Genomic DNA, 13,271 nt, shown 5'->3' on the forward strand with positions numbered 1-13,271 from the left:
TCCTGGTGCTGAGACGATTCTCCAATAACCACACTCCATGGTGTCACACACGTCGAACACTGTCCCGAGGATCTCCTGCAGTAATGTCCTGGTGCTGAGACGATTCTCCAATAACCACACTCCATGGTGTCACACACGTCGAACACTGTCCCGAGGAACTCCTGCAGTGATGTCCTGGTGCTGAGACGGTTCTCCAATAACCACACTCCATGGTGTCACACACGTCGAACACTGTCCCGAGGATCTCCTGCAGTGATGTCCTGGTGCTGAGACGATTCTCCTCCAATAACCACACTCCATGGTGCCACACACGACGAACACTGCCCCGAGGAACTCCTGCAGTGATGTCCTGGTGCTGAGGCGATTCTCCAATAACCACACTCCATGGTGTCACACACGTCGAACACTGTCCCGAGGATCTCCTGCAGTGATGTCCTGGTGCTGAGACGATTCTCCTCCAATAACCACACCCCATGGTGCCACACACGTCGAACACAGTCCCGAGGATCTCCTGCAGTGATGTCCTGGTGCTGAGACGATTCTCCAATAACCACACTCCATGGTGCCACACACGTCGAACACTGTCCCGAGGAACTCCTGCAGTGATGTCCTGGTGCTGAGACGATTCTCCAATAACCACACTCCATGGTGCCACACACGTCAAACACTGTCCCGAGGATCTCCTGCAGTGATGTCCTGGTGCTGAGACGATTCTCCTCCAATAACCACACTCCATGGTGCCACACACGTCAAACACTGTCCCGAGGATCTCCTGCAGTGATGTCCTGGTGCTGAGACGATTCTCCTCCAATAACCACACTCCATGGTGCCACACACGTCGAACACTGTCCCGAGGATCTCCTGCAGTGATGTCCTGGTGCTGAGACGATTCTCCAATAACCACACTCCATGGTGTCACACACGTCGAACACTGTCCCGAGGATCTCCTGCAGTGATGTCCTGGTGCTGAGACGATTCTCCAATAACCACACTCCATGGTGTCACACACGTCGAACACTGTCCCGAGGATCTCCTGCAGTGATGTCCTGGTGCTGAGACGATTCTCCAATAACCACACTCCATGGTGTCACACACGTCGAACACTGTCCCGAGGATCTCCTGCAGTGATGTCCTGGTGCTGAGACGATTCTCCAATAACCACACTCCGTGGTGCCACACACGTCGAACACTGTCCCGAGGATCTCCTGCAGTGATGTCCTGGTGCTGAGACGATTCTCCTCCAATAACCACACTCCATGGTGTCACACACGTCGAACACTGTCCCGAGGATCTCCTGCACTGATGTCCTGGTGCTGAGACGATTCTCCAATAACCACACTCCATGGTGCCACACACGTCGAACACTGTCCCGAGGAACTCCTGCAGTGATGTCCTGGTGCTGAGATGATTCACCTCCAATAACCACACTCCATGGTGCCACACACGTCGAACACTGTCCCGAGGAACTCCTGCAGTGATGTCCTGGTGCTGAGACGATTCTCCAATAACCACACTCCATGGTGTCACACATGTCGAACACTGTCCCGAGGATCTCCTGCAGTCATGTCCTGGTGCTGAGACGATTCTGCAATAACCACACTCCATGGTGCCACACACGTCGAACACTGTCCCGAAGAACTCCTGCAGTGATGTCCTGGTGCTGAGACGATTCTCCTCCAATAACCACACTCCATGGTGCCACACACGTCGAACACTGTCCCGAGGATCTCCTGCAGTGATGTCCTGGTGCTGAGACGATTCTCCAATAACCACACTCCATGGTGTCACACACGTCGAACACTGTCCCGAGGATCTCCTGCAGTGATGTCCTGGTGCTGAGACGATTCTCCTCCAATAACCACACTCCATGGTGTCACACACGTCGAACACTGTCCCGAGGATCTCCTGCAGTGATGTCCTGGTGCTGAGACGATTCTCCAATAACCACACTCCATGGTGCCACACACGTCGAACACTGTCCCGAGGATCTCCTGCAGTGATGTCCTGGTGCTGAGACGATTCTCCAATAACCACACTCCATGGTGCCACACACGACGAACACTGTCCCGAGGATCTCCTGCAGTGATGTCCTGGTGCTGAGACGATTCTCCAATAACCACACTCCATGGTGTCACACACGTCGAACACTGTCCCGAGGATCTCCTGCAGTGATGTCCTGGTGCTGAGACGATTCTCCAATAACCACACTCCATGGTGTCACACACGTCGAACACTGTCCCGAGGATCTCCTGCAGTGATGTCCTGGTGCTGAGACGATTCTCCAATAACCACACTCCATGGTGCCACACACGTCGAACACTGTCCCGAGGATCTCCTGCAGTGATGTCCTGGTGCTGAGACGATTCTCCTCCAATAACCACACTCCATGGTGTCACACACGTCGAACACTGTCCCGAGGATCTCCTGCAGTGATGTCCTGGTGCTGAGATGATCCACCTCCAATAACCACACTCCATGGTGTCACACACGTCGAACACTGTCCCGAGGATCTCCTGCAGTGATGTCCTGGTGCTGAGACGATTCTCCAATAACCACACTCCATAGTGTCACACACGTCGAACACTGTCCCGAGGATCTCCTGCAGTGATGTCCTGGTGCTGAGACGATTCTCCAATAACCACACTCCATGGTGTCACACACGCCGAACATTGTCCCGAGGATCTCCTGCAGTGATGTCCTGGTGCTGAGACGATTCTCCAATAACCACACTCCATGGTGTCACACACGTCGAACACTGCCCCGAGGATCTCCGGCAGTGATGTCCTGGTGCTGAGACGATTCTCCAATAACCACACTCCATGGTGTCACACACGTCGAACACTGTCCCGAGGATCTCCTGCAGTGATGTCCTGGTGCTGAGACGATTCTCCTCCAATAACCACACTCCATGGTGCCACACACGTCGAACACTGTCCCGAGGATCTCCTGCAGTGATGTCCTGGTGCTGAGACGATTCTCCAATAACCACACTCCATGGTGCCACACACGTCGAACACTGTCCCGAGGATCTCCTGCAGTGATGTCCTGGTGCTGAGACGATTCTCCTCCAATAACCACACTCCATGGTGTCACACACGTCGAACACTGTCCCGAGGAACTCCTGCAGTGATGTCCTGGTGCTGAGACGATTCTCCTCCAATAACCACACTCCATGGTGTCACACACGTCGAACACTGTCCCGAGGATCTCCTGCAGTGATGTCCTGGTGCTGAGACAATTCGCCTCCAATAACCACACTCCATGGTGCCACACACGTCGAACACTGTCCCGAGGATCTCCTGCAGTGATGTCCTGGTGCTGAGACGATTCTCCTCCAATAACCACACTCCATGGTGTCACACACGTCGAACACTGTCCCGAGGATCTCCTGCAGTGATGTCCTGGTGCTGAGACGATTCTCCTCCAATAACCACACTCCATGGTGTCACACACGTCGAACACTGTCCCGAGGATCGCCTGCAGTGATGTCCTGGTGCTGAGACGATTCTCCAATAACCACACTCCATGGTGTCACACACGTCGAACACTCCCGAGGATCTCCTGCAGTGATGTCCGGGTGCTGAGATGATTCGCCTCCAATAACCACACTCCATGGTGTCACACACGTCGAACACTGTCCCGAGGATCTCCTGCAGTGATGACCTGGTGCTGAGACGATTCGCCTCCAATAACCAGACGCCATGGTGCCACACACGTCGAACACTGCCCCGAGGAACTCCTGCAGTGATGTCCTGGTGCTGAGACGATTCTCCAATAACCACACTCCATGGTGCCACACACGTCGAACACTGTCCCGAGGATCTCCTGCAGTGATGTCCTGGTGCTGAGACGATTCTCCAATAACCACACTCCATGGTGTCACACACGTCGAACACTGTCCCGAGGATCTCCTGCAGTGATGTCCTGGTGCTGAGACGATTCTCCAATAACCACACTCCGTGGTGTCACACACATCGAACACTGTCCCGAGGATCTCCTGCAGTGATGTCCTGGTGCTGAGACGATTCTCCAATAACCACACTCCGTGGTGTCACACACGTCGAACACTGTCCCGAGGAACTCCTGCAGTGATGTCCTGGTGCTGAGACGATTCTCCAATAACCACACTCCGTGGTGTCACACACGTCGAACACTGTCCCGAGGATCTCCTGCAGTGATGTCCTGGTGCTGAGACGATTCTCCAATAACCACACTCCATGGTGCCACACACGTCGAACACTGCCCCGAGGATCTCCTGCAGTGATGTCCTGGTGCTGAGACGATTCTCCAATAACCACACTCCATGGTGCCACACACGTCGAACACTGTCCCGAGGAACTCCTGCAGTGATGTCCTGGTGCTGAGACGATTCTCCAATAACCACACTCCATGGTGCCACACACGTCGAACACTGTCCCGAGGATCTCCTGCAGTGATGTCCTGGTGCTGAGACGATTCTCCAATAACCACACTCCATGGTGTCACACACGTCGAACACTGTCCCGAGGATCTCCTGCAGTGATGTCCTGGTGCTGAGACGATTCTCCTCCAATAACCACACTCCATGGTGTCACACACGTCGAACACTGTCCCGAGGATCTCCTGCAGTGATGTCCTGGTGCTGAGACGATTCTCCAATAACCACACTCCATGGTGTCACACACGTCGAACACTGTCCCGAGGATCTCCTGCAGTGATGTCCTGGTGCTGAGACGATTCTCCTCCAATAACCACACTCCATGGTGTCACACACGTCGAACACTGTCCCGAGGATCTCCTGCAGTGATGTCCTGGTGCTGAGACGATTCTCCAATAACCACACTCCATGGTGCCACACACGTCGAACACTGCCTTGATGTCAGGCACAGTCACTGTCACCTCACAGCTGGAATTCAGTTCTTTGGTCCTTGTTTGGAGTCGATTGGTCCTGGTGGAACTCAAATTGAGCCTCGGTGAGCAGCTTATTTGTGACGAAGTGCTGCTTGATCGCAGTGTTAACTCCTTCCAACACTTTGATGATGATTGCGAGCAGGCTGATAGGGCGGTAATTGATCGGGTTGGATTTGTCCTGCTCTTTGTGGACTGGACATACCTGGACAATTCTCTACATTGTCGGGCAGATTCCAGTGATGTGGATATACTGGAACAACTTCACTAGATGTGCAGTTAGTTCCAAAGCACAGATCTTCAACACCACAGCCAGAATATTGACGGGACCTTTAGCATTTGCTGTGCCCAGTTCATTCATTTGTTTCTTGATACTGAAATGCGGGGGAACTCTGCACTAAATCTCTCACCTACTGTACATTCTGGAACTTTTGTCACCTTTAGTGCTTCCTCCAAGTTGTGTTCAAAATGGAGGAGCACTGATTCATCGGCTGAGGGAGGGCGGTAGGTGGTAATCAGCAGGAGGTTTCCTTGCCCATGTTTGACCTGAAGGCATGAGATTTCCTTGGCTCTGGAGTCAATGTTGATGACACGAAGGACACTTGCATCTGAGGGTACATCACTGCGCCCCACCACTGGTGGGTCTGTCCTGTCCGATGACTGCTGATGGCGGTACCTGGGACTTTGCCTAATAACTATGATTTTAAATGTATCACTACGTCACACAGTTGCTTGACTAATGTGTGGTCCACTTCTCCCTACTTTGGCACCAGTCCCCAGGAGTTAATGAGGAGGGATTGGCAGGGTTGACTGGGCTGGGTGTTCCTTCACCGTGTCCGAATCCAATGCCGAAGCTGAGCGGTCCGCCTGGTTTTATTCTTCTGTATCCTTCTTTCGAGAGGCTTTCTAGGCCATTTCAGAGGCCATCACATTGGTGAAGGACTGGAGTCGCGTATCGACCAGGCGTAAAGGGCATTGGGTTTTACGACGATCTTTACTAATATCAGCTTTTTGTTTTGAAATGTTTCAAATTTGAATTTCATGAAACGTCCACGATGATATTTGGACCGTTATCTCAGGATTACTTGTCCAGTAACATAACCAACAGGCTATCGTTCTCCACACCTCGCCCTCTCTATATCATTACCCGTCCAGTAACATAACCAACAGGCTATCATTCTCCACACCTCGCCCTCTCTGTATCATTACTCGTCCAGTAACATAACCAACAGGCTATCGTTCTCCACACCTCGCCCTCTCCATATCGTTACCCGACCAGTAACATAACCAACAGGCTATCGTTCTCCACACCTCGCCCTCTCTATATCATTACCCGTCCAGTAACATAACCAACAGGCTATCGTTCTCGACGTCTCATCATCTCTCTGTCCGTTGTCTGATTGCACCTCTGAAGTGCCTTTCGACGCTTTCTTTTCTGCATTAAAGGTGTTATATAAATGTAATCTTTGATGATGAAAGTCCTGACTACACCAACCCCATTGCTGGATATCTGTTCCCAGTTACCGAGGTTTCATACCGGCAGCGGATGTGTAAAATAACGGGTGTCGGACATTTCAATTACCGGGGGGGAAAGCGATTAGATTTTTCATTATTTTTATTGGTCGATTTTCCAGCCCTACACCAACAGTGATTGTTTCGATTAGTCAGTGTAATTTCTCAGGCAGTTTTCTAGCTGTTTCTCTCACTTCAGATTCGTTCCTTCCCTGCCACTAGAGTTCTGACTCGCTGCTTTTTTATTTCTCGGGAAATCGCAAAGTGCAGCAGCAGGAAAAACTGAGAGAAAGGAGTCTATCATATTGTCAGTCAGTAATCTGATGTCATGTTGGACACTGAAGGACAGAGACAAATAATCACGTTAAAACTGCTGCAGATTCTCAGCGATTCCTCACTCTCTGAGAACTATAATTCATCAAATTTCTTTGCCGTTAATGACTGAATCAAGGTATTTACAGAATATTCAGCCCATGTTCAGAATGGATCAGAACCTGGCACAGTGACTGCTTCCTGTGCTCAACAACTGGGAGATCCCATCACTGAGCAGATCCTTTCCTTCTCATTCTCGGTGTTTATATTTCACTCAGCTCCTCAATATATTCATTTCTATTCTTTACAGAAAGTCACTGAGCTCGCGGAGAAGGGAAACCGGGCGGACAGTTCCAAACTTCTCCTAACTCTGGTGACGGAGAAAGGCTCTCGGGCCCGAAGGGTGATGTGGGAATCCTTTGTGAAAATGCGCCATGGGGTACCAAAGCTGAACAAAATACTGAAAGAAATACAGGAACTTGGTACGGTAAAATCACACTGAATTCAATTTCACATTCAAACAGGATTTCACTATAATATTACACAGATCTGATTTCATGAACGCTAATTGATTTAAACAGGTTCTGATCCATTTGATTACATGAACATCGCACAAGATTTATCCGAAGTACCCAGACACCTGAGAGGTAAGTGATGAAATGGAGATTTCAAACCGTTTATCTCACGATAGAATCCAAATATTTGACTGGAGCTGATTTGTTTAAATGTTGTCAGAATCTGTGAATGAGAAGGTCCAAGTCTCAGGGAATAGGATTGAACATTATTTGGATTCGTGATTAATCCACAAATGTTCTGCATAGATTCAATTTACAAATAAAGCCGATTTTTGAATTATTGGTAAATTTGCAGGTCTTGTATGCTGCAGTTAATCCAACTGCACATTGCCTACACCTGGCAGGATCCCGATACACTGTGAAACCCCATACACACCTGGCAGGATCCTGATACACTGTGAAACCCCATACACACCTGGCAGGATCCTGATACACTGAAAGCCCATACACACCTGGCAGGATCCTGATACACTGTGAAACCCCATACACACCTGGCAGGATCCTGATACACTGTGAAACCCCATACACACCTGGCAGGATCCTGATACGCTGAAACCCCATACACACCTGGCAGGATCCTGATACACTGTGAAACCCCATACACACCTGGCAGGATCCTGATACACTGTGAAACCCCATACACACCTGGCAGGATCCATCCTGATACACTGTGAAACCCCATACACACCTGGCAGGATCCTGATACACTGTGAAACCCCATACACACCTGGCAGGATCCTGATACACTGTGAAACCCCATACACACCTGGCAGGATCCTGATACACTGTGAAACCCCATACACACCTGGCAGGATCCTGATACACTGTGAAACCCCATACACACCTAGCAGGATCCTGATACACTGTGAAACCCCACACACACCTGGCAGGATCCTGATACACTGTGAAACCCCACACACACCTGGCAGGATCCTGATACATGGTGAAACCCCATACACACCTGGCAGGAGCCTGATACACTGTGAAACCCCATACACACCTGGCAGGATCCTGATACACTGAAACCCCATACACACCTGGCAGGGTCCTGATACACTGAAACCGCATACACACCTGGCAGGATCCTGATACACTGTGAAACCCCATACATACCTGGCAGGGTCCTGATACACTGTGAAACCCCAGACACACCTGGCAGGGTCCTGATACACTGAAACCCCATACACACCTGGCAGAATCCTGATACACTGTGAAACCCCATGCACACCTGGCAGGATCCTGATACACTGTGAAACCCCAGACACACCTGGCAGGATCCTGATACACTGTTAAACCCCATACACACCTGGCAGGATCCTGATACACTGTGAAACCCCATACACACCTGGCAGGATCCCGATACACTGTGAAACCCCATACACACCTGGCAGGATCCTGATACACTGTGAAACCCCATACACACCTGGCAGGGCCCTGACACACTGAAAACCCAGACACACCTGGCAGGATCCTGATATACTGTGAAACCCCATACACACCTGGCAGGATCCTGATACACTGTGAAACCCCATACACACCTGGCAGGATCCCGATACACTGTGAAACCCCATACACACCTGGCAGGATCCCGATACACTGTGAAACCCCATACACGCCTGGCAGGATCCTGATACACTGTGAAACCCCATACACGCCTGGCAGGATCCTGATACACTGTGAAACCCCATACACGCCTGGCAGGATCCTGATACACTGTGAAACCCCATACATACCTGGCAGGATCCTGATACACTGTGAAACCCCATACACACCTGGCAGGATCCTGATACACTGTGAAACCCCATACACACCTGGCAGGATCCTGATACACTGTGAAACCCCATACACACCTGGCAGGATCCCGATACACTGTGAAACCCCATACACACCTGGCAGGATCCTGATACACTGAAACCCCATACACACCTGGCAGGATCCTGATACACTGTGAAACCCCATACACACCTGGCAGGATCCTGATACACTGTGAAACCCCACACACACCTGGCAGGATCCTGATACACTGAAACCCCATACACACCTGGCAGGATCCCGATACACTGTGAAACCCCATACACACCTGGCAGGATCCTGATACACTGTGAAACCCCATACACACCTGGCAGGATCCTGATACACTGTGAAACCCCATACACACCTGGCAGGAGCCTGATACACTGTGAAACCCCATACACACCTGGCAGGATCCTGATACACTGTGAAACCCCATACACACCTGGGAGGATCCTGATACACTGTGAAACCCCACACACACCTGGCAGGGTCCTGATACACTCTGAAACCCCATACACACCTGGCAGGATCCTGATACACTGAAACCCCATACACACCTGGCAGGATCCTGATACACTGGGAAACCCCATACACACCTGGCAGGATCCTGATACACTGTGAAACCCCATACACACCTGGCAGGATCCTGATACACTGAAACCCCACACACACCTGGCAGGGTCCTGATACACTGTGAAACCCCATACACACCTGGCAGGATCCTGATACAATGTGAAACCCCATACACACCTGGCAGGATCCTGATACACTGAAACCCCATACACACCTGGCAGGATCCTGATACACTGTGAAACCCCATACACACCTGGCAGGGTCCTGATACACTGAAACCCCACACACACCTGGCAGGATCCTGATACACTGTGAAACCCCATACACACCTGGCAGGATCCTGATACACTGTGAAACCCCATACACACCTGGCAGGGTCCTGATACACTGAAACCCCATACACACCTGGCAGGATCCTGATACACTGTGAAACCCCATACACACCTGGCAGGATCCTGATACACTGTGAAACCCCATACACACCTGGCAGGATCCTGATACACTGTGAAACCCCATACACACCTGGCAGGATCCTGATACACTGCGAAACCCCATACACACCTGGCAGGATCCCGATACACTGTGAAACCCCATACACACCTGGCAGGATCCTGATACACTGTGAAACCCCATACACACCTGGCAGGATCCTGATACACTGTGAAACCCCATACACACCTGGCAGGATCCTGATACACTGTGAAACCCCATACACACCTGGCAGGATCCTGATACACTGTGAAACCCCATACACACCTGGCAGGATCCTGATACACTGTGAAACCCCAGACACACCTGGCAGGATCCTGATACACTGTGAAACCCCATACACACCTGGCAGGATCCTGATACACTGTGAAACCCCATACACACCTGGCAGGGTCCTGATACACTGAAACCCCATACACACCTGGCAGGATCCTGATACACTGAAACCCCATACACACCTGGCATAGAAACTTCGAATATAGGAGCAGGAGTAGGCCATTAGGCCCCTCGAGTCTGCTCTGCCATTCAATCCGATCATGGCTGATCATCCGAATTCAGTACCCAGTCCCTGCTTTCTCCCCATACCCCTTGATCCCTTTAGCCTTAAGAAATATATCCAACTCCTTCTTGAATATATTTAATGAATTGGCCTCTACTGCCTTCTGTGTTAGAGAATTCCACAGGTTCACCACTCTCTGGGTGAATAAATTCCTCCTCATTTCTGTCCTGAAGGGCCTACCCTTATCCTTAGACTGTGACCCCTGGTTCTGGATTCTCCGACCATCGGGAACATCCTCCCTGCATCGAGTCTGTCCAGTCCTGCCAGTATTTTATAAGTTTCAATGAGATCCCCTATCATTCTTCTAAACTCCAGCGAGTACAAGCCCAATCGACCCAATCTCTCCTCATACGTCATTCCTGCCATCCCAGGTATCAGCCTGGTGAATCTTAGCTGAACTCCCTCCATGGCAAGAACATCCTTCCTCACAAGGCGATGAAAAATTGCACACACCTGACAGAATCCTGATACACTGTGAAACCTCATACACACCTGGCAGGATCCTGATACACTGTGAAACCCCATACACACCTGACAGAATCCTGATACACTGTGAATCCCCATACACACCTGGCAGGATCCTGATGCCTCCGATCGGAACAAATCTTTGAACCTACCTGCTGGTTCCATAAATCCCAAGGCTGGGCCTCTCCGGGTCTGCGCCAGGCCTCTCCGGGTCCGTGCCGGGTCTGCGCTGGGGCCTCTCCGGTTCTGCGCCGGGCCCACTCCGGGTCCGCGCCCTCTCTGGGTCTACGCCGGGCATCTCCGGGTCCACATCCTCTCCGGTCTGCGCCGGGGCCTGTCCGTGTCCGCGCCGGGGCCTGTCCGTGTCCGCGCCGGGGCCTGTCCGGGTCCGCGCCGGGGCCTGTCCGGGTCCGCGCCGGGGTCTCTCCGCATCTCTGCTGGGAGAAGCCCACGTATCCCAGGGGCAGATGCAGTTCGCGCGCCATTGGGATCATGTAGGCTAGGTGAACCAATCAAAGAATGGGATCCCCCTTCATACTTTTGACAGGTCTGTACACACAGAATTGAGTCATAGAGTTATACAGCACAGAAAGAAGCCCTTCGGCCCATCGTGTCCGCACCGGCCTTCAAGCCCTGTCTATTCTAATCCCATTTCCCAGCACTTGGTCCGTAGCCTTGTATGCTATGGCGTTGTCAAATGTAATATTTCTATTTTTCAACATTCTTAAGCAGATAAAATCCGGCCTTTCGCCTGCTTTAACCAGGCGTAGGAATTCCATGGCCTTTCAGCGGGCGGAAGTTGTGCAAAAAGCGCATCTCTCCACCCGCAGAGGCAATTTTCCTGGGCTGGCGGACCTTGACAGATCGCCAGTGCCGGTTTTCAGCACATGCGCTTCCATTGCCTGAAACTGACACTTGCGAGACGCCAATGGGTGCATACACACCTAGTACGCACCCATGGGGGTTGGAAAATCCAGCCCCTTATAACAGGAGAATGATTAGGTGCAGAAAATGTGTATTTGACCCAAGATAAGCCTGTCCCTGTTAGAGAGATGACCCACTTACCCCTCTCCGTGTATTGACACAAACTCGTTCAATTGTCTCTACCCCGCCTAACAAGGCCCCATCACTGTGTTTCCTTGGTAACTGGTCCACCCAATAAATTATGTTACGGGCAACAAAAATACCCTGAGTTACCCTCTTACTTTCAATTCACTCCATTAGTAATTATTTTGCTAATTGTGAGCCTGATCTCTGCATTAATTTTGTGAAATCCATTAAAACATTTCAATACCGAAGTCTCCTGATCAAACAAAACTCATCAAACCCAGTAAGCCTTCTTACAGCCTAACCTCTGAATACCTTCAACCATCTTTCTCCGTGCACACAATACACCGGATAACCTGCACAATTCATGAAACAATAGCAATCTACCTCCTGTCTATTCACAGTCTGTCCCTCTCTCAGTGCATACTATACCCCAGATAACCTGCACAATTCATGAAACAATAGCAATCTACCTCCTGTCTATTCACAGTCTGTCCCTCTCAGTGCACACAATACCCCAGATAACCAGCACAATACATGAAACAATAGCAATCTACCTCCTGTCTATTCACAGTCTGTCCCTCTCAGTGCACACAATATCCCAGATAACCTGCACAATACATGAAACAATAGCAATCTACCTCCTGTCTATTCACAGTCTGTCCCTCTCTCAGTGCAAACAATACCCCAGATAACCTGCACAATACATGAAACAATAGCAATCTACCTCCTGTCTATTCACAGTCTGTCCCTCTCAGTGCACACAATACCCCAGATAACCTGCACAATTCATGAAACAATAGCAATCTACCTCCTGTCTACTCACTATGTGTCCCACTCTCAGTGCACACAATATCCCAGATAACCTGCACAATTCATGAAACAATAGCAATCTACCTCCTGTCTATTCACAGTCTGTCCCTCTCTCAGTGCACACAATACCCCAGATAACCTGCACAATTCATGAAACAATAGCAATCTACCTCCTGTCTAGTCACAGTCTGTCCCTCTCTCAGTGCACACAATACCCCAGATAACCTGCACAATTCATGAAACAA

General features: G+C 50.7%; 1 protein-coding gene across 1 annotated transcript in view; it reads left to right on the forward strand.

Moving 5' to 3' along the window:
* LOC147082213 (NACHT, LRR and PYD domains-containing protein 3-like) overlaps positions 1-13,271 on the forward strand; it is a 278,082-nt gene that overhangs the window by 163,409 nt on the left and 101,402 nt on the right. The window contains exons 5-6 of the mRNA XM_085980396.1: positions 7,022-7,193; positions 7,293-7,358. Coding sequence (XP_085836522.1) covers positions 7,022-7,193; positions 7,293-7,358 — 238 coding nt within the window. The remainder of the gene's footprint in view (positions 1-7,021; positions 7,194-7,292; positions 7,359-13,271) is intronic.

The sequence above is a fragment of the Somniosus microcephalus genome, unplaced genomic scaffold (genome assembly GCF_052327205.1).
Source record: "Somniosus microcephalus isolate GS21.2 unplaced genomic scaffold, FLI_Smic_1.0 scaffold143, whole genome shotgun sequence".
In the NCBI taxonomy this organism is placed as follows: domain Eukaryota; kingdom Metazoa; phylum Chordata; class Chondrichthyes; order Squaliformes; family Somniosidae; genus Somniosus; species Somniosus microcephalus.